Raw genomic sequence first — 22,964 nt, 5'->3', positions numbered from 1 at the left:
AGTGTACGCATACTCTCGTTAGGGTGTCTCCTCACTCCCTTATTAGGCTTCCCAGTACACCTTGAGAGGAGTATAGCAACACTCATGAAAGGAGTATCACAACACCTATAGGGGAGTGCAGTAACTCTCCTAGGAGGGGTACCGCAACACCTTGAGAGGAGTGTAGTAACACTCATGAAAGGTGTATCGCAACACCTGTAGAGGAGTGCAGGAACTCTCATGAAAGGGGTACCGCAGCACCTTGAGAGGAGTATAGTAACACTCATGAAAGGTGTATCGCAACACCTGTAGAGGAGTGCAGGAACTCTCATGAAAGGGGTACCGCAACACCTTGAGAGGAGTACAGTAACACTCATAAAAGGGGTATCGCAACATCTAGAGTGGAGTGCAGTAACGCTCTTGAAGGAGTATCACAACACGAGAAAGTAGTACAGTATAGCTACCCTCAGGGGAGTGTCAGTACACCTTGGGAGAGAGAACCTATTTCCACTGCCAGGCTCACGTGGCAGTAAATGCAGTGCAAAATCTGCCGAATGAAGATAGAAAGACAAATAGAGTAAGGTGACAAAGACACATGTAAATCTTAAGCATGTATGTCAAGTTGAAGAATTCAGTGGTCGATCAGGTGATACTCTCGTTTATTCAGAGACTAGATGAATTGTACAATACATATTCGAACATGAAACATCTGATAAACATATCTCCAACTTAAAGCATCTGCTGACACTCCATATGCAGCAAGATGCCTTGTCCTGTGGTAGCTCTTGTAACAATGAATATTTCTGCCACGTAGAAACACTAAACAAGCAGATTAATGAAATACTGTCCACATGCGGCAGTATGGCAAACAAGACTTTTCATGGGCAAACTTTACAGGGTGCTTAACATAAAGTGACAAATTCTGACCGGCGACATATTCACTGGAGGGACTTTCGGCAATAGACCTCTCAATGTTTACAAACAAATGAAGTCAGATGCTAAAACTTAGTAGACGGGAAATGCTATCCCAAGAAATGCACGTTTAAATATAGCTTTGTATGTTGTAAGGTTTTTCTGCAATTCCTTACATACTATTAATATTACGGCATTATACTTCTCCATACTACCAATGACACCATCTTTTCGGTATCCACCAAAAATGGCATTCTCTAGACGGCTGCGAGGCGCGTTATGTTCCTCCGGTAGAGGTCTATTACGTTCTGGAAACTGTTGCCACCATTCATGAAAGATATGGACAACTTTTAATTAAGTGATACTTATTTTTTCAATCGAACTTTCAAAATCGCACGGATAACTGTAGACCCAACACATATTTCGAACATTTCGTAGACAAGTGAAATAAATATTCTATTCAGACCCAAAAACTATGCACACTATGGCACCAAGAGTAATTGAAAAACAAATCGTAAAATTGCTGGCAAGGTGAAAGCAGGGAAAAGAAATGTAAAACAAGAGGTGGCACACTTGCTCCTCTCTCCAAAACTTTGTGTGCACTCTTTTGCATCTATCAAGCAGCAAGGGCTAAAGCAGGTTTTTGCAATTTTTTTCGACAATTTGTGTTCCTGTACAGCGGATAATTTTTATTGGGTCTGTGGTTATCTGTGGAAGACTTAATATTTCTGTAAAACAAGTGAGGTTTGCTTGACAATTTTCAAAGTCTGATTGACTAAAATAAATTTCCCTCAATTTAATATCGTCCAAAGTACTCCTAATGGCGGCAAAGTTTTGTGAAAGGTGACTGCTGAAACTCTCACAATTACTCGGCGCGTACGTCGCAAACTCGAATTTTTTTAAACTTTATGTGAAACACTCAGCATATAGGTGTCCAGGTCAGTGTGCACCAAGGCCTAAAGAAATGTGGTGCGTCATAGGTGAATGAAAAGAAAAACAGTTAGCAGATTTGTGTGTTGTAATCTCCCAATTTTTTTTTCCTGGCGACCTATTCATGAATTACGTGTAAGTAAGTAGTAACTTTTATTGATCATCTTAGGGCAGAGACACGAATTACAAAGTTGTGAAGCATATCAAGAAATGCCCATCGCAAATGTGTCCAAATGCTTACGCCAGGCGTGAAGTTCTTTTCTCGCCTCCAAGAAACCTGAAGCTCACAGAGACAAACGGGCAAATGCTCGCGCATCTCGAGTACACAGCTACGAAGCAGGCAGAAAAAGAAACTGCATTCATTACGTGCTGTGAAGTGGCCTTCAAGCGAACCCTGACACGAATGTCTCTTCTCAACAGAAAACGAATGTAATAGTTCTGCACGCATGGAGGCTCTGAATTCGAGTAGGTAATCACATTATCACATGGTAAACTTTGGTAAACATGGTAAACAGTTTAACGAGGTCAGGAAAAACTCCACGCACGGCATACGCCGTTAAATACATTTGTGATCGGCTCTTCTCGCGGCCTATACAACTTTTTTCATGTCTCAGCCATACGACGACAAATGAAAGAGTTAGAAATTACTTGTACGTCATTTGTTATCGGTACCATGAAATTCACTGAACTATAACATGCGACTCAACATAATATTAGACAGTTTGCACCTAACTATGAACCTAGTACACATTAACCTATGATGCACCGTCTTTGCTTGAAATCTCGGTACACGCTGACCTGGTGCTCCATGGAGCCCTTAGGCTTTTGAAAAATAAAGTACAAAATTCATAAAGGCTTATATGTCACATGACCACATCTCGGAGTAGGCACATTTTCTCAGCAAATGCTGTTGGAGAGAGGAGGTTGAGCAAAAGAACTAACTGTCTTTGTGTGAAATGGTCCACCAACAGCTTTGTCTACGCTGACAGAATTTTTGTTTGTGCTCGCAGCGCAAGAGTATTGAGTGGAGTGTAAGCAATACCCATCATGTGTTCAAGAAGGCTTAGCGTCTGTTGTGAGCAAAATGAATATCGAATGTTAAAAGTCCAATACATTGCCATTTGTAAGGATACAGCAGATGTCACATCAGGAGCATCAAAATGCAGCCCTTCTACGCAAACACTGATGCTGTCACTTGAAGCAAGGTCACATCCTGCATATGTGACTGTAGGATATGTGTATACTTCCTGGTCAGGATCCTTTAAATGAGAAGGAAAAATTATTTAGTATACCGGATATCTCTCGCACTTTGCAGCCTGCACATGTTACACACATGACCTTAGTGTAAATCTGTCAAAATATATGTTTAGAGCTGGAAGTTATGGCCTTGCAATGAATGCTGGCATTTGTGTTAATGGTAATAAATGCATAAAAAATTTCTTAGAACACTACTGAAAACACTAAATTAACTCATTATATGAAATGAAATATTTGTCATCCACGCAATATGCTGAGACTGCAAGGCACGAATTATTTGCAAGACAAACAATTATGGTTTGTGATGCCGAGTATAGGGATAACAACATTGCCAATGACTGAAAGTGCGCGCAAAAAGAAACATATGCTGAAATCATTTCTAAAAGTAATATACTGCGGTAATCAGGGTATTGCTACCAGGAGATAAATCCAAAATGTATACTAAAAATGACGGGTGATGCACGAAATTGAGTCAGGTTCATACCAATTCTGTGAGCCAACGGTGCCAGTTCTCCTTAACAAGCGATGGCAGGAACCTTAACACACTCACGGCAAAATAGTCTGGAAAGTAAAGGTAACACGTAAGTAAATACTCAACCTACTGTAGGCTGTTTGCTAAATGGTGGAAATTTATGCTAGTTGATATGCTGACATAACAATATTGGTACCAGTGCAGAAGAAGTCAAGGTATATTACTATAGGGGACAAGTGGTCACAAGTGACAGTCATCTCTTGTCTTGTTTAGTGATGTTCCTTGTCTCCTTTTGCTCTGCTATTAATAGTAATGTAGGTTGTTCCTATCACTCACTACGCCCAAGTGAGTAATAGTGGGATTGCCTGCCCTCACTGTCTCAGAAACACAACTTGGAAAACCACAGCAAGTTAGCCACTCCGTCAAGGTATACATAGAAAATATTCATTACATTTTAACAAAACCAGGAACATGAGAAAATGGATGCCAATAGGTATAGGAAAGAAAGCAGCTTTCCAACACTGAACTTGGCGAAAGCAAAGCTAGCTGGGTACCTATCATTTTCTGTTCTTGATGAAGTCTAATTGATTGTAGAGTTCACAAATTTCACAGTTCACAGAAAGGCCTTACACGTAAGAGAGTATCTGTAACTGAACCCATGTATTCACAGAAACTGTAAATGTAAATTTTGCAAACTCCCCATTCATCATATCCAAAGAAAGTTGTTGGATACTGGCACTGTTAAAAAACTAGCATCGGAAACAACTGACATATATATGTTTCAGAAAGCTGGACGGGTGAGAGAAATTAAGTGTCTCGGGTGTGACTCAGAAGAAGGCCTGTTCAGAGACCCGATGCTGAACTATTCATTCTTTATAACACGTTCGTTATTCTTATTGTTTGAAGTTGGCACGCTCCAAATTTCGCATTACGGCATGTGAAAAGAATTTGGTTATGCTGAGATTGCAAGGCAACAAAATGACTGGTCACTGTATCTGAGCTCGTGAGTAACCCAAGCGAAACTGTGCATTTATTGAGTCTTATGGAATAACGAAATAGTGTGCATCGAACCTGAGGTCCTCGTTCTCATACTTCGTGGTGCTAGCAACTATCTTGCCCTTTGTTCATAGAGACACCTGAAGAGGCCTTGGCCCTCTTGGCCCTACGCTCCATCCCCTACTGCCCCCCCTTATTGCGAGACCTACATATGAAGACGTACTGCCGGTCACATACACTTCTGTTGCTCTTCTTGAAGTGTGTCCATGTGTTCTTTCATGCGCTTTATTTCCGCTCTGGCAGACTTCTTGTTGTATGCCATGTCAAGAATTTTGTGTCCAGACGCCTTGATGAACCGTAGTAGTGCTGCGTCAGCATCCACATTTGTCAGTCTTTGAAACTCGTTGCGAATCTGTAATGTGCACAGGGCTGTTAATGGTCACTGCATTTCTCACTAGCCAAGAAGTGAAACACAAACACAGATTACAACCAATACTTCATTTCAAGAATGAACACTAGAATCTAGAGCTGTGCGAATATTCGAAATTTCGAAAACGACTTCAATGTCTGATGCTATCCGTAATTCGAAATTTTCGAATATTTTTCAAATAATAAGCTAAGTATCGCTATCGCGATTCTGCAAGTGGGCTTCACCTCATTTGATCCAGGAGTTCGGTGAAGCCCACTTAGTGTTACCACCATTGTTTTGGTGTGCGGCTGCATTGTGGAAGTCGCCTTCACCTCATTACACCACATTGTTTGGTGAAGTGAGATTAGGATGAAAGTACATGTGTTGGAAAAAATGTATGTGTTTATCTTCTATGTTGCTCCTGCCTCAGAACATCAGTTCTCTCATGTCAGATTTACACTGTTTACAATAAGCCTACAATCCCTGTGACCCCACGGTGAACACTGTGCTCTGGGCACTGCAAGTTCTAGTAAATGTGCTCCCAACGTTCAGAGCTTTGTTCACTGAAAGACGAAGATATGTACAGTTTCTAAAAGAAGTACACGAAATTTACAGTGTAAACATAGAAATGAGAAGATGCACACAAAGCAGGCTACATGGAACATGTTGACTAACTCTCAATGCAGTTCATCCCACTAATGCAGTGTACCATACACCACACCAGAGGGATCCTCCTCTCACTGTATGTTATGAATGTTGAAAAGTGCTAATGCTCATAGTGAACGTCATCTAATTAGCACAACACCAAAACATATTTCAGCAAGAGCTATTACAAATTATTCGAATTGGGCCTTATCTGAATATTCCAATTCGATTCACCATCTCAAGAAATTATTTGGATTCGATTCGCAGTGTAGTGAAATATACATAAACTATTCACAACGAAAATTTGGCTGTTCGCACAGATCTACTAAATTCGACAGAAAGCAAAATACAAGCATGTTGAAATTTCTTAAGGCCCAATGAGCTTTCATGTTGCCATCTTTTGTTGATGTGTGATATTTTGATTTTTTAACCAAAGTTAATCATTCAAGTATGGTACTCAAAAAGTAAACACATGAAAGCAATGCTGCTCTATTAGGGGCTGCATACCTCAGTGTCAGTCTGCAGTGCAGGGTACTTGTCAATTATTTCTTGCACAGAGATGTTTCCAGACTCAATCCAGGCTCGCCTCACTTTGAAAGTGCACTCCATAGCCAGTTTGACTTTTTCTTTTGAGTAGTCATGCTTTCTCAGCTCCTTCTGCATCAGCGTCATGTGTCCACTTATTGTTGCATCATCTTCACCAAGCCCTAACATTCCAGGTGTTGAAGGCTGCAAAGAGTAGCAAAAGACACAAGAGTGGCGTAGAGGCAAATTCCAGCATGCGAAGCAGACGCAGCATGTCACTGTCAGTAATACATTAACAATATGCATATATTTAGTGAGGAGCAGTAGCTCGAAGTACACTTGTTTTCCACATTTTTTAAATAATCCTCAGATCATCCCGCTTCAGTAAGCTTAGCAGATACTGATAAACTGCAAAAACAACAGCAAAACTTAAAGGAAAATCACTTCATTGTACTGGGACAAGGCAGGTTCTGTACGAGGTTCTAGCACAGCCGTGCTGCCACCCAGTATGTCACATGAGTGAAACAAAAGTGTAGCTGGTATTGTGATGTCATCGAACATCCACAAAAAAAATGCCAGTCACCAGGGCTGTTCAATCTTGAAAGTCTGATGAAAGTCAAATGAACCCAATTGAAATGAATGAAAATTAAATTTATATTTGTTTAATATTTGTTTAACCATTTCAGATGATGATTTTTTACAAACCTGAACATGACCTCTTCTTATAGTTTTCAGGAAGGCCCCGGGCGTTCCTGCATTTGTGGAGGCCGCTGTCGCTTTGTTTGATTTCTTTCTCGCTTTTGCTCTTGCAGCATCTATTTCAGGGAATCCACTCATCATTCTCCGCAAATTTTTTCCTTTATTGCGTAGTGACATGTACCAGGAACCCTGAAACAAATTAAATTATTAAATTAAATCAAACTATTACAAAGTTATACGCGTAACACAACGAAGGTAGTTGCTGTATAATTATGCATACTCCTAAACGCGAGGGTGATGCTAGAATGATTACAGGAAATCAAGGTGCTTCTATGATTTGACACAAGTGTCTACGACTTCTGCTTTCTGAAAATTACATATGTTAGGTGACTATGGGTTGTGGCATATAAGAGTGTACCTACAGAACCATCAAGTGCAGTGTCTCCGAGTTGGGGATAACGTCTTACAAGCTGTTGTGCTGCAGGCTTGCACATTTTGCCCGCATACCTGGAAGTCAAAGTCAATAACTACTGTTACGAAGCAGATAAGCCAGCACTAATACATGTAACACTATGAAGGTAAGCCTGAGAAGGGATTCGAAGTGTTTTTGTTTCCTTCACTTATACACAATTCTTTTTCTCTTTTCCAGTTTATCCTATCCAACGAATCAGTTACTATATGCACTATAGTAAAAAAGACTAAATAGTGTTTACAGTGCCTGAACCTTTTAATACTTAGCAAGAATGGACATGGTCTCTTCACTCCCTTTGCTACATTGAACCTGATGCTGATTTCTAACGCTGCTCCAGGAAAGCTGGAGTGTATTTAACTGTGTCAGTTAAGTGTGACCTTTTTTATCTCTGATACTATGTTTATTGATATGCCTCTTGGTAAATGTGAAATATTGCTACACTCATCAAATAAATTTTCCACACTGCCTTGAATGCACAGCACAGAGTAGTTTGGAAGAAATGGAACACTTACATTGTGTATGACGCCATGTCATAGAACATCCAATCCACAATTCTGCGCCTGAGATGCTCTGGCACGTCTCCTCGTTTAACTCCTTTTACACCTTCAGCAATGTCTACAGGTGTTGGTGGAAGCTCGTACTCTCTTGTCAACATGTTTGGTCCAGGTTCATGTGCTGCTGAACTTTGTAAAGTGCTAAAAAATTTAGGATGCAACAGCAGTATCAGTAGCATCAGTTACGATTTTTATGTTGTATATTGCCAATCTATGAAATCTGATTTCTTTCTGACGTTACGTCACAGGTCAATTAAGGCTCTGTACTAGGTCCCCTACTATTCCTATTCTACATTAATGACCTCCTCACTACTCTCTCATCTGCAGTCCTGCTATTCACCGATGACTGTGATGTTTATAAGCATATCATCCCCGAAGACCAAATGGTCCTCCGATCAGACCCCAGTCTTATCGACTCATGGTGCTCCACATGTTTGCTGCACCTACACTTATCTAACTGTTGCATTCCTCCACGTCGGCATACACCAATCTTTGCACCCTTATATGCTCTGTTGCACCTTAGTCATGCGCTCTCCTGTCTTTGTCTTCATATCATATCAGTAGTATAGATTCGTGCCCCACAAGAACCACTTTTTTGTAATCCAGTTCTAGGAATTTCTAATCCACCACCGCCCAATTCTACTCCAGGTCTAGCCACTTCTAAGTCCTCTGGTTGGTTGGTCACAGCTCCACCCCTTCACGCTGATTGATCGATCCAGGCTCCACCCCTTCATGGTAATCCATCCAATTTCTATGTGATTGGCAGCCATTCATTGCCACATCTGCTTACTCACTCAGACACCAAAATGATCTATTCTATTCAATTCTAGGTCGGCTAATAGGCTTCCAAATCGCTCACCTGTCTATTGGTCCAAAGATGGTCACTTCCATTGATTTGCAAAACCTAGTGATTGGCCTATTGGCTGCCTCTCATACGTGTTTGATAGGCTCACTTGTCATTTCCACTCTCTAGTTACTCGGCTTTCAACTGTATATTGCATTATAATTCCAGCTGCATCATAGACAACCACTCATTGAATCGCGCTCATTTCTAGGCCAGCTCACAGTTCCCCCAAATTGCTTATTGGTCCGGGATACCTTCCGTTTTAGCCTGGGCAACTCTCGGCAATGGTTGGGACACAAAAAAATGGGAAATAGTTTTCAACGTTTATTCAGTACATCATGACAGTGTCGGAGATATTGTAGTTCTTCCTGGGGCTCCGCCATGCATGCTGTACATTGCCGCTAACATGCATAGTGTTCTTCACATAGCTACTATGTGGGTCACCCAGGCATTCGTCCTTCTCTGTCCATGGCACAGAGGCAACCCGCAGGACAGAACAGTATGTGACAGAAGCATTAATTCTCTTCCTGCACATCTTCTGAAGAGATGAAAGAACATTATGAGCTTCACTATTTATATCACCCACTTAAATTTACCATATTCACAGCTTCCATAAGGATAGGAGTCGATGTCATTGCAAAGATATCTCTTGTCGTCGTGCGCCATCAGACTTCTTTTGACATTCCTGATAGTGTACATACACTGCTTCTTTCCAATGACTGATACTTGTTCGTTCGATACGCTTGTGTGATTGAACAAGGTATCGCAGTTTGTCTCATGAAGAAGATGCTTGCTTTCCTCCAGCTAATTTGATGGAGTACATTTTAGCTTTCAAACATAGTACTTCCTCAATAGGTGCGCTACCAGTTTCGCTTTTGAATCCTCCAAGTCTTCCACGATTCTTTTCACTGTACAGTGGATGATCCCGATCGAAGGAAGACAAATCTAAGTGGTCGTCAGCGATCGCTCGTAACTGATCTTCGTAGCCCTTGCAGAACAGGCCGAGGACCAGAGAATTCGTGTCAAAGTAACAGGTAATCACGGGCAAGTAAGCTTACTTAGCAGGGTTTCATATTACAATGAGTACATGGTTAATTTACCGAGTTCTTAAATCGTAAACCCAATCTGCAGCGGGAAATCGCATCACACTTTTCTTTTGCGCATTTCATACATGACACAATCCTTGGACAAAATTTCCATCCTCATGCATTGTGCCCGACTCCTGAGGCAACTCGTGGTCTTCTCATCGAAGGCTACTCGAATATCACGCATGTTAAATTTATTTAAAGGTGTTCACCCAAAGACTGCATTATTTGAGAGTTTGTAGAAGTTTTTTTCGAATGTTGCGCTCTGGCAACGTGTCTGGCAACATTGTCCTCGATGTAGGGATGCAGGAATGGTCCCTAGCGAAATTTTAGAATTCAGTGAATTTTCGTTACCCTCATGCCCAATCTACAATAGAGTGCGAGCAGCGCATAATGAACAACCCACTCGACTCTGTCCTTGCACGTAAGCAACAGCTTTTTGCTGTTAGCACGCTGATACCTTAATTCTTCGAGAAGCCCTCGCTGGAATGGTGAGAGCCATTCCTTTGGGACTACTGCCCTCCCGGGAGCCACGGGGAAGTGCCTCGTTAGAGCGTGAATAGATTTTGGATACTCCAAGTCACATACATACAGGTACCCCACATCCGAATCTAAGGGGTGACGCATAAAATCCACAGAGCTAAAATCCTCCAGCCATTCGAAATCACCAACGGGGAGGTGTTTTATCATACTGAATCCATAAAGATTGTTGCAATCTATGTACGATATGTACACTTCCTCTTTATCGGGATCGTACCCACTGCACAAAGGGTTGTTGGCACGTAAATGACGTCTGCTCGTCTGACAGAGCCCGCCTCTAACACCCGATTCAATGGTTCTGTACATGCCCTTGTCGATGATTAACTCAAATTTTGCCTGCGTGTAATTGCCACGAATAGGATGCCAGAGAAACACAATGAGCAATTCCAATCCGTGCGCACTGTAGCACAGATGGCGGGAGTGCTGCATCATGTCCACATGTAATAGGGCACCCGTTTTCAAGTACAATGCATTATAATCCCTCAAATTTGAGCATCCAAAATGTTCAAATACGAGCAACGCATACTGGTAGTCCTCCTCACTTATATCCTCCTCCGTGAGATCGTTTCAGAAGGAGGATTTTTCTGGCAAGGCCAAATCATCGTACACCACGAAAGAACTAACATAGCTGTATGGGAATGCACCAAATTTCGTAGTCATTTCCGAATACCTGCTTCAAGCATTGGAATGCTTCTGCAGCAAAGAATTTAGATATTGCATGGTATCTCTAAACAGGAATGTGCCAATTTCGAATGAATGCATTTTTTTCATGGAGCTCGCCACAATGAAGGGAGGTCGCTTCTACCCAAGAACGTGAAATTCCCGTAGGACAAATTGTGTACCATGATTGGCAATTTTTCCCTCGTTGTGCACGCGACGTTACAGGGGTTACACAATGTTGCGATATAATTTGTCTCCCCTGCACTACAATGCTTTTAATGGTCGTGATGCCGGACACAGGGTAGATCTTCAGTAAACTCCTGTTTACAGTATGCACAGTGGGTAGCAGCTCTGTGCTCAGCGCATTGCTCATCATTCAGCACCATTGCAGCGGGGCAAGCGTTCAGGGCAATCATCTCACCCCGCCTTTCCATCAATGCTTTCATGCACTGCCTCGCAGCATCTTTCCCATAGTGCGCCCTGATGCGCAACACCCTTGAGTCGTGGGTACGCATGAGCACGGCACAAAAGCTAGAGGTGATATGACGCTGCATGCCATCACCACTGGGCGCAAGTACACTCTCCGTGTCCAGCACGACAACGTAGTTCTACTGCTGCATGCACTGTATTTTAGTAAATTTTTAAAAAATTTTCTCCGGATTCACAAATTTTTAATAGGATTTCGTTCACGTCTGCGCAAAGGTGTCGATGTTTCGCCACGCTTTTTTCCTCCTTAAAAGAGCGAGTGCAACGTTCGCATATGAATTACGTGTTCTTTCTCGTCAACAAATGCTCGAGGGACCTAATTCCGAAAAAATGCTCATCAACCTCCAATAAGTGAATTTTCTTTTCGCTTTCCAGTTTTGGGGGTCATGACACGTGCACTCCCTGATCGACATACACATACACGTACACGGATATCCTCTTTTTCTCTTTTAACTCGTCCAGATCAGCGAATGAAACAGGGAAGTGACTAGGCCACCTGTACTCTGTTGCATAATTTTAATATTTTTCCCATCGGTTCCTTTCCTGCAGGTGCAAGAGGGTGAGCGTATTGTATTTAAAGCACTCACCCTCCTTACGCTCTGGTAAAGGGACATTCGTTAACACGTTTCTGCATTTAGCCAAATTAGTGGGAAGTACCCCACTGCACCCGAATTTTTTAGTTTTCACAGCGGAAATACACATCTGAACTTTTTGGACGTCGGTGGATACAAACCCACTACTCTCGCGCTGGTAATTTTCAATGCGCCCGGTGGACTTCTGAATCACGTCCATCAAAGTATTTGCTATAGCTCCGTCGCAGTGGACTTCACGAGCTAGTGCCATAAAATCAGCTATGTGTGCAGTTATATCCCCTCGATTTTCTTTCATCATTAGAACATCAGAACAAATGCAAAATCTAAAGGGTATTCTTTGAGCTCGCAAAATAGCAATTATATTGTTGAGGTGATTCACTAAACATTGTCTAAGTCCTCTACTTCCCTGCTGGAAATAAAGGGCATGATCTCAATGAATTCTCCCGCAGTTCCAATGAGATTCAATGTGAATCAGACGACCAATTTATTCAATGTGCATAAGAGGAGTATTTCTCATTGAGGGAATTGGGAGTTTTGCAGGGAAGCGGCCTTCGCGACAACGTGTTCCACCATGTTGTGTGGCGAAGGCTGCGCACAGGGAATAAAGAACCAATTCAAGGAATTGGTCTAATGAGTATCAATGAGAAACGCTAACTTCCAATTGATTTAATGAGATACTCCACCAATACAAGGAATGCGAAGCCAATTGAATGAATTGGCACAATGTGAACGAATGAGACACGATCATTCCCAACTGAAGGAATGAGATGCTACCTTTTCGGCGCCGTAGCACGTTTCCCCATCCGCGCTCCAAAATAGTTCGCGTGATTTCAAATGTTTTTGAATATTCCCTCAAAGGTACAGGAGCCGTGGTATAACCTACTGTTGCGCCTCCCACTTGAAGCTATTGTGTTGCAATTCATGCAATATTGCACTGCACAGAAGTGGAAGCGTCCGCCAGTCGCCAGCGGAATAGTCAGTCTCTTATGAATCGTCGAAGTGTGAGGATGGCGGCCGCGCATCTGCATCAATTCGCCCTTTATCTTTATGATTTTTGCCGTTTTAAGGTACGTAGTTGACGTGTAAGGCGTTCCTGCTCTTTGTATGCCTTTACCCCTGCAGGTATTATGAGCGCTGACGGAAAGATAGCAAGATGAAGTGGAGTGTTCTAGTGACTGTTACCAACCGCGCTGTGTGAAACGGTACGTAATATGCTTTTTTGCCTTCTGACATTATACCGACGTCATTTGAAATTGTATTTGAAATATTATATGAAGTGTATCTGAAATGCTATTTCGTGCAGGTTGAGCCTGTACAAGGCGGCAGGCAAGGGAGTCTTTGTCATGATGTGACTATCGCGACGTCGTGGGAACGCAGTCTCGCCTAAGTTGGATATGCGTTAATTTTCGCTCAAGAACGGCAGGCTAGACCGTAAATCGTGAGGCGGCAGGTGTACAAGACAGCGAAGAACATGGTCGTCGAAAAACTCAGTGATTGAAGAAAATTTCCCCCCTGCGTTGTGCGCTGTTCGTTGTTTGGACGTTGCGAGAACGAGCCTCCATGGATTACGGTAGTGTGTGTTGGTGATGAACGTAGGTACGCCTTCAAAGACACGTAAGTGCTGAATTGAGTATTTGTTCGTGCTATTTATTGTTTCGTGTGGTTTCTCAGTTCCATGAATACTCACACATGTGCAAGTCATTTGTTTTCGTTCGTTTTTGTGTCTTGCTATTCATAGGCGCCGACTGCGGGGGGGCGCGGGGGCCCTTGCCCCCCCGGAACATGAACTAGGGGGGGCGCCGCCTCCCCCGGGAAGTCCCGCTAAGAGACTGCAGATGACACCAACCTTTGGGTCTCGGCGCGCCCGGGTCAAAAAAGCGAAGAGGCACCTACCCAAAAATGCATCTTGCAATTTGTAAAATGTGTATCCGCCCACTACACTCATTATCACAGTAGCGAAAAAACGCAGAGGATGACACAACACATGGCCTGAATTTCACCCAAAGCAATCAGATCAATGAAACGAAGCAGTCGACAAGGTACTAGCAGCTGCCAGTGAGGTGTAACAGTAGGATCTTCGGAATGCATATTCGTTGGGAGCCGGTTCAACTCCTGCTGCTCCATTTCATTGACCATATTCATTATATTGCGCGCATTTCGGGTCAAACACCGAGGATTCAGTACATTTTGTTCTTTTTGCACACAGTTTTCAAAGGCGTAATGCCTTCAGTTGTGCACATGTTCACTGTCTACGTTCTCTGTTTTTTCTTTTGTTTTGTTTTTTCTGTTCTTCCTTCCTCTTATTTCTATACCAGTTCTGCATGCATCATAGGATCCCGCCAGAGTGTGTGATTCTTCAGCTTTAGTTTTGTGTTCTTCATTTTTCTTTTTCTTTTCTTTCCTTTTTTTGTTTTCTTATTTTCTTTGCTTTTTTTACTTCCCCCTTTCACTTTTTTTTGCAATAACAAGCCGACATCCATCTGGCTTACCTTTCCTTTCTTTTTTTTTTTCTTAATAAACATACCCCCCCCCCCCCCCCCCGTCAGAGTACTTACTTCGCGGTGCGCCCTTGCCCCCTCCGGGAAAATGAAAAGTCTACGCCTCTGTTGCTATTTGTCATAGTTTCACACCTACTGTATTGTTATGTGAACAATAAATTTTCACGAAGAAACCACACCGAGTGTATTTCTTTTTGCAGCCACAACTTCTTCCATTCTTCAACGTAACTTTCATTAGGAGCAACGGTTTTGAATGTTACTGCTCATTAAAAAAGTGCATTGGCAGGGAGAATATCAGGGTGACTTCAGTGGGAAATTCCATAGTGCAGCACGTTGGCTCAATGAGACGCAAGACTGACTTCGAATGAATTTGTATGGGTGCTATTCAATGTGTCTCGAATTGGGCCCCATTGACTTCTACAGAGGATTTTCATTGAGACCAATTAAAACACCAGTTGTGTCCAATATAATATTTGTTCCAAATCATCTATTCCCAGGCAAAAATCTGGAGTGGGACCACTTCGAAGTGGATTATCGGACAGGAACCACTTGGAATGTGGAACCATTCACTGGCTGGGACCAGTTAAAAGTGGAACCAGTTTCACGGTGGTGCCACTTGAAGTGGAACCAATGGAATTTATCCAGTGGTCCCCTCTGCTAAGTGGTCTCGGATCCGACCACTTAGCAGATGGGACCACTAAATGCATGACCGAAAGTAATGCGTAGAAAAGCACATACAGTTCAAGTAACTATTGTTTATTCTGCTATGAGCATACACTAAGGATAAAGAAATAATCGATACATCTCTCACGTACTTTTTCGCACACGGGTAATCACTCACTGCGTTCAGACGAGGCATGTGCTTGTGTTGAATTTGCGATGCACTCACGGACAACATGAACAACAGGGAACATGGCGTTTTGTTGACCACCTCACACCTGTATTTTCTCAGGGAAGATGACACCTCCGTCCATGTAGGTCGCGGCATGTACCATTTTCCACTTCACCAAACGATCCTAATCTTTATACTCGTCTTAACCATGTTTCTCAGGTTCCTCTAGCTCCGGAAATAAAACATATGATCAGTAGTAATCGAAGCACCACGGTAAGCACTTATACCTCTTAACATCGGAAGAAGCATTCTGTGCAGTCCGTTTGGCGTTTCATCGTCCGGTTCTTCTGCGGACGCCGTGTCTTCCTAGCGTCGAAACTTCTCCGAGATATGTTTCACATGACTCATTGTCATCACGTTGTCTTAGAGAACGCACTAAAACCACGTAAATAGTGCACAGGAGATGCCCGGTCTCTGCCACGGCAACCGAAGAGAAAAAACGACCTCACAACGACGCATCCAAGTTCAAACTGCTGACGCCTGCGCGCGCTCTCTCTGCTCCCTCTCGCGGCCCGCCGTTAGAATTTGAATTGAAAGCCTCCCGCCGCACCGGAGCCAGAGCGCCCTGCTTTGGGTCAGGCCGTGCAATTACCTATTTGTTTTTAGTTTTTCTAATTATTTGGCGGAGTGTGTTATCTTTTGATTGTGCCTTTTGGCATTTTGCTGGTACATCTTATGACATTTGCCTTTAGATGAGAATGTGAGCACGAATTGAAGTTACAGCATATATTTTATCGAAGACGTAAACGGATAAAAAACAAGAAATATAGATCATACGTGTGCTAAAATACATCAAAATAATGGCTAAAAAGCAAAAAAAACACAAAAAAACAGAAGGGTATATGGCAAGAGTGGGCTCTTCTTCCCCTAACGGATCTCAAAGGGGGAAGCTGCCCAGCTTGGAAACTGAAGTGGTTCAATTGACCATTGTGGGAACAAAATGGTACCTGTGAGGCTCCCACCGTAAGTTCTGGAACCATTTGAGGCCAGAGTGGCACCACTGATTTCACCAATGTGGAACCAGCCACCCCACTTGCGAATCCAGCTGGGACCATCAAGATTCAACTGGAACCATTCCGGGACCATCCACATTCAAATGGAACCAGTCCAGATTCAAATGGAACCATTCTGGAACCAGTCCAGATTTTTGCCTGGGTTGGGAATTGGAATTTCAGTTGATTTTTTAATGGTGTTTGTCTGAAAGACGTCCAATTGACTTCAATGAGTTTTTCGGAAAATCTTCAATGGGACCATTTCTAGCAGGGTTCCTGATCGTGAACCGATGCCAATAGCATGAACGCTTTGACGATACCTCGAAATGCGCTATCAGTGTGAAAGGAAGGCAGGAAGGATGTGATCGCTCGATGTGAGCATGCAATGTGCCATGTGAAATGTCAGGAGAAGATGGTGAATTGTCTTCCAATGGCTCATCATCCTCGATATCATGAGGATCAAAAAAGCAGAACACGCATCTAAGCACTGAAAAAAAAAGAGCTCCGCCTGAGCGCTCAGTCTTAAGCGTTTTCCCTCATCGCTTAAGGGAATTTGTGTACCCTTGTCCTCTGCTTTCTTTACACAATGACAATGCAACTGTGTATGCAGCATTATGCAAGAATTACCTGATAGCAGAAATGGGTGTCTTTTGTCAGTTGATGGTAGTTTGTGAGCATGTGTTTCATTTTTGAAGTCCTAGCTATTTTGCTATTCGAGCAGAAATGCGGGTATCTGAGGGTTTATCGCTGAGGGTAGAAATTCCTGTCTGAGATGAACCTGCATTTCACTGTGATTAGTTTAATTCAAGTAGTATTTTTGAAATTCCACAGCCACTGTGGACAAAAAAAAGGATGGTTATGTGCCTGCTCATGGCAGCAACTTGCATATTGGAATGACATGTGATGAGAGCGAACTTTGCGCTCAGATGCGGCAATGGCATAGTGGAAGGGAGCAATACATAAAGCCAAGAGCAAGCTGCGACCTTGAACATGGAGAGCAAGTTATTTTTAGGCTATGACGACTCCCCGCACCCATGCATGTTGGGGCATGCAGCAAGGTCACCACTATATAAGTAGGGAGGATGTGTGAAGAGGCAGCAGTCTTCGCATCGCTTCAAGAGTACGCGGAGCTCACTTCAAAAGGAAGTATTTTTAATCCACGCTCTGTGGTGCATGTTTTCTTAGTGTTTCTTTTTTTTTCAGTGCCTACATGAGTGTTCTGCTTTTTTTTATCCTCATGATATCGATGATAATGAGCCGTTGGAAGAGAATTTACCATCTTTTCCAGACATTTCACCTGGTACATTGTGCGCTCACGTCGAGTGATCACATCCCTATGTGGACATGTCCTTCCTGCCTTCCTGTCAAACTGATAGCGCATTTCGAGGTATCGTCAAAGCATTTGTGCTATTGGCACCTGTTCATGATCAGGGAGTGGAGGACTTGTGACAATATTTAATGAATCACTTCCACAACATAGCTGCTATTTTGCGAGCGCAAACAATACCTTTTAGGTTTTGCATTTGTTCCGATGTTCTAATGATAAAAGAAAATCGAGGGGATGTAATCGCACACATAGCTCATTTTATGGTGTTTGCTCGAGAAGTCCACAGCGACAGAGCTATCGCAAAAACTTTGATGGATGTCATTCAAGAGTCCTCCAGAATCCAGAGTCCAGAAATCCTGTTGGAACTTTGCGAGCCGGGAAAAATTTTTGTAGAGTTTACTACATAGAGTACATGTAGCAGTACAACTACGTCGTAGTGTTGGACAGGGAGAGTGTACTCCCACCCAGTGGTGTTCGCATGCAACGTCAGATTACCTCTAGCTTCTGTGCTGTGCTTGTGCGCACCAACGACTCAAAGGTGATGCGCATTAGAACACACCAAGGTGAAGATGCGGCAAAGCAGTGTGGGAAGGCACTTGTGGAAATGCGCAATGAGATGATCGCTTTAAATGCTTGCCCTGCCACTATCGTGCTGAGCGATGAGCAACACGCAGAGCACAGTGCCGCTACCAACTGCGCATACTGTAAACAGGAGTTCACGAAAGATCTACCTCGTGTCCGGCACCATGATCATTCGAAGCATTGTACTGCTGGCGCGACCAAATATGTCGCAACATTGTGCAAGCCCTGCAATGTCACGTGTGCTACCAGAGAAAAATTGCCAATCATGGTCCCCAATTTGTCTGATGATTTGGCTGGACTGTTACGTGAATTTCACGTTCTTGGGTGGAAGCGACCTCCCTTCATTGTAGCCAGCTCCGTCAAAAAGACTTAGTTTGTTCGAAATTGACACCTTCCTCTTCAGAGATACCATGCAGTACCTAAAGTCGTCACTGGGGGAGCTTGTGGAAACTGTCAAATGCATGGGGGGGGGGGGGGTTGCAGAGTCGTTCCAATGCCTTAAGCAGGTATTTGGAGACAACTACGAAGTTTTGCTGTGTAAAGGTGTATTCCCGTACAGCTCTATATTAGTTCTTTCGCAGTGGGTGATGAATTGGCCCTAACAGAAAAATCGGCCTCTCAAAACTATCTAACTGGGGAAGATATAAGTGACGAAGACTACCAGCACACTCTGCATGTATTTGAACATTGTGTGTGCTCGATTTTACAAGATTATAACGCATTGTACCTGAAACGGGTGCCTTGTTACATGCAGACATAATGCAGCACTCCGACGCCTGTGCTACGGTGCACGTGGATTGGAATTGCTTTATCGCGTTTCTCTGGCATCCTATTCGTGGCAGTGCGCCCTAAATTCCACGCAAGCAAAATTGGAATTGATCATTGTAGAGGACATGTACAGAACCATTGAATCGGGTGTTAGAGGCGGACTCTGTCAGGCGAGCAGATGTCATTTATGTGCGAACAACCCTCTGTGCAGTGGGTACGATCCCGAAAAAGAGGAGGTGTACATATCGTACAGAGATTGCAACAATCTTTATGAATTCAGTATGATAAAACACCTCCCCGTCGGTGCTTTCGAATGGGTGGAGGATTTCAGCTCTGTGGATTTTATGAGTCACCCCACTGATCCAGACGTGGGCTACGTGTATGGAGTATCCACGTGACTTGGAGTATCCAAAATCTATCCACGCACTGACACGGCACTTTCCGCTGGCTCCTGAGAAGATCATAATACCGAAGGATTGGCTTTCGCCATTCCAGCTAGGGCTCCTCGAAGACTTAATGTATCAGCCAGCTAACAGCAAAAAGCTGCTGCTCACGTGCAAGGACAAGGTCGAGTACGTCGTTCATTACACGCTGCTGGCACTCTATTGTAGATTGGGTATGAGAGTGACTAAAATTCACAGAATTCTAAAATTTCGCCAGGCACCATTCTGGCGTCCATACATCGAGGACAATTTTGCCAGATGCGTTCCCTTGAGCACAACGTTTGAACAAAAATTTATAAACTCTCAAGTAATGCGGTCTTCGGAAGAACGCTTTAAAATAAATTTAACATGCGTGATATTCGAGCAGCCTTCGATGGGGAGACGGCGAGTCACCTCGGGAGTCAGGCCGAATGTGTGAGGATGGAAATTTTGTCCCCTGATTGTGTCATGTACGAAATGCGCAAATGAAAAGTGCGATGTGACTTTCCACTCCAGATTGGCTTTGCGATTTTGGAACTGAGTAAATTAACCATGTACTCACTCTACTATGAAACCCTGCTGAGTAAGCTCACTTGTCCAGTGATTACCTGTTACTTTGACATGGATTCTCTGATCCTCGGCCTATTCTGCAAGGACTACGAAGATCAGTTACGAGCGATCGCTGACGACTACTTAGATCTGTCTTCCTTCGATCGGGATCATCCACTGTACAGTGAAAAGAATCGTGGATGACTTGGGGCATTCAAAAGCGAAACTGGTAGTGTACCTATCGAAGAACTAATATGCTTGAAAGCTAAAATGTACTCCATCACACTAGCTGGAGAAAAGCAAATTGCAAGAGCTAAAGGGGGGAAAAATACTGTATTCAAGCACCTCCTCCATGAGAAATGTTGTGATACCTTATTCAACCCCACGAGCATATCGAATGAGCAAGTGTCAGTTGGAAAGTAGTTGGAAAGAAACAGAGCATGTACACCATCAGAAACGTCAAAAGAAGTCTGATGGCATACGACGACAAGTGATACATCTGGAATGACATCGAATACTACCCTTACAGAAGCTGCGAATATGGTAAGTTTAAATGGATGATGTAAATAGCGAAGGTCATAATGTTCTTTTTTCGCTCCAGAAGATGTGCAGGAAGAGAACTGATACTTATGTGACATGCTGTTCTTTCGTGTGGTTTGACGTTGAACTGTAGAAAGAGAGGCACGAATGCCTGGATGATCCACATGGGACCAATGCGAAGAATGCTAAGAATGTGAGAGGAGATGTCCAGTGCACCTGAAAGTGTCCCAAAGAGAACTACAATCTCTCTGAGACTGCCATGATGTGTTTAATAAATGTTGAAAACTATTTCCCGTGTTTTTCTATGTCCCTTCCATTTCGAAGCGTTGTCTAGGCTTGTGCAGTTGAAATTATGAACCAATAAGCAGTTGAAAGCATATGAGGGAGTAACCTGTGAGTGGAATTCACTAATCAGTATATGGATCATGTACAATAGGCAGCCAAAAGAATCCTGAGCCAACCACTAGGTTCAGAAATTCAATCCCTGGATCAATAGAGAGCTGAACAATTTGGGGGGCCTATGAGTAGGCCTAGTATGAGAAATTAATAGAATAGACTGTCCTGAGCGAACCACTAGGTTTAGAAATGAATGGAAGACACCATTTTGGTGCCCAAGAGCAAATGAGTTGACCGGGTGTCAATGAGGGGTAGCCAATCAAGTAGGCGTTTTATGGATAACTGTGAAGGGGTGGAGCCTGGATATATCAATCAGCGTAAAGTGGTGGATCTCTGACCGACCAACCAGAGGAACTAGAAGTGGCTCGACCTGGATAGAATTGGCTGGCGTTGGATTAGAAATTCCGAGAACTGGATTAGAAAACAAGTGGCTGTTGTTTGCCCCGTACCTATACTACTCATGTCCACTTGCATATTGCACATTCATGTCAACCAAATCATTAGTGACTCAGACCACTGCCTGAGCTTATTGTTAAATGATTGACATACCTCACTTACTTTCATCCAGCCCAAATGAAATATGCAAGCTGTGTTTGGCACCATCATCAATCTTTCTTTTGAAATGTCATTGAATCAATACAAAGTCGTACTGCTGGATTCATCTTATCTGCTTATATCCGCCCCACTAGTGTCACCACCCTCCGCCTCTGTGACTGCTCTCGACCTGTAGCCATTGATCACCACTGTAATCTCCAAGCACTCCATCGGTTTCATAAACTTTTTCTCTCGTTGCGTCTTACTCTTCCTTATGTACGCCAAGCACTTCACATTAGACACGGCTTGGATAACGCTCAGAAATGTGAACTCTTCTTTCGCATACCAAGTCTTTTCACATTTACTTGCTTTCCACATGCCATTAAACTATGGAATTGTTTACCCTTCATCGCCACCAGTGTATATCCTACATAACTTAATAGTATTTCCCACTTTTCTTTTTTTTGCTGTGTTATTAATCTATGTCACTCTTATTGTGCGACTAGTTTTACGTGATGCTGCATTACTTTTTCCAGTGTTAATGCATTCCCTTTTTTGTTGTTGTTCTGTTAGCTGTCGCATTATTACTAAGTTATGTTTCTCTATGTGATGCAGCAAAGCCCCTGAAGCGACACAATATATAAGTAAATAAATAAATAAATAAACACCTTGTTGAAGCAGACAGCATATATTCTGCACCTTTGTCACCCTCCGTTTGTGCTGGCACGGTGCTTTGCTTCACAATTTCGAGTTTCAGTTCGGAGTGTTGCTGGAGCACTGTTGTTTCATCCATATCAATATACTTGTTGAACTCCGTGTCGAATATCTGCGAAGGTCAAACATATAACTTGTACAGTGTAATTGCATGACAATGTGCCAAAACCTTTTAATCGGTCGCAGGCCGCAGTGCTATCATTAACCCTCCTCCAGTGACAAAAGCGCATCTTGTTCTATTTCCTAATGCCTGCCGTCATGCACGGGATACCCAAATCGCTGCCTCACATAGCGTGAAGAAAGTATTACATACTTCTAGTTATGACAGCGAGCAACGAAATACATACTTGTGCTTCCATCTTTTAGTGAATGGTTATATATCATTAAAACATTACGATACAAGAACAAAAAGAGGATAAAATGAATTTGGCATTGCTTCTGTCGCAGTAAATTGGAAAATTCACCTGAACTAGCAGAGCATCTGTCACCAATCCAGCAAAAGCTGATTCCCCCAGGGAAGCAATCACATCATTCAACTTTCGCTCGCCGCACACTACTATCTTTTTCGTGGAGACGCCATGGCTTGCCAGGCACACAACTGGCTCTTCATCCATGAATGAAACTGTAACGTAGAGCACAATATAGCTTATGTTCTGTAACGCCATGATTGTCACACTATGTACGGTTTACAT

The 22,964-nt window shown here is 43.0% G+C and overlaps 1 protein-coding gene across 1 annotated transcript; it reads right to left on the bottom strand.

Moving 5' to 3' along the window:
- Positions 1 to 2,053: 2,053 nt before the first annotated feature.
- LOC135378750 (uncharacterized) lies at positions 2,054 to 22,964 on the bottom strand. Its single transcript, XM_064611845.1, has 9 exons — positions 22,737 to 22,964; positions 22,227 to 22,384; positions 7,809 to 7,991; positions 7,247 to 7,331; positions 6,831 to 7,013; positions 6,108 to 6,329; positions 4,784 to 4,958; positions 3,563 to 3,639; positions 2,054 to 3,080 (listed from the first exon to the last, which is right to left on the bottom strand). The coding sequence occupies exons 1-9, from the start codon at positions 22,935 to 22,937 to the stop codon at positions 2,799 to 2,801; spliced, it is 1,566 nt and encodes a 521-aa protein (XP_064467915.1). The 5' UTR covers positions 22,938 to 22,964; the 3' UTR covers positions 2,054 to 2,798.

The sequence above is a fragment of the Ornithodoros turicata genome, chromosome 1 (assembly GCF_037126465.1).
Source record: "Ornithodoros turicata isolate Travis chromosome 1, ASM3712646v1, whole genome shotgun sequence".
Classification (NCBI taxonomy): domain Eukaryota; kingdom Metazoa; phylum Arthropoda; class Arachnida; order Ixodida; family Argasidae; genus Ornithodoros; species Ornithodoros turicata.
This window is presented reverse-complemented; position numbering and strand designations above follow the sequence as displayed.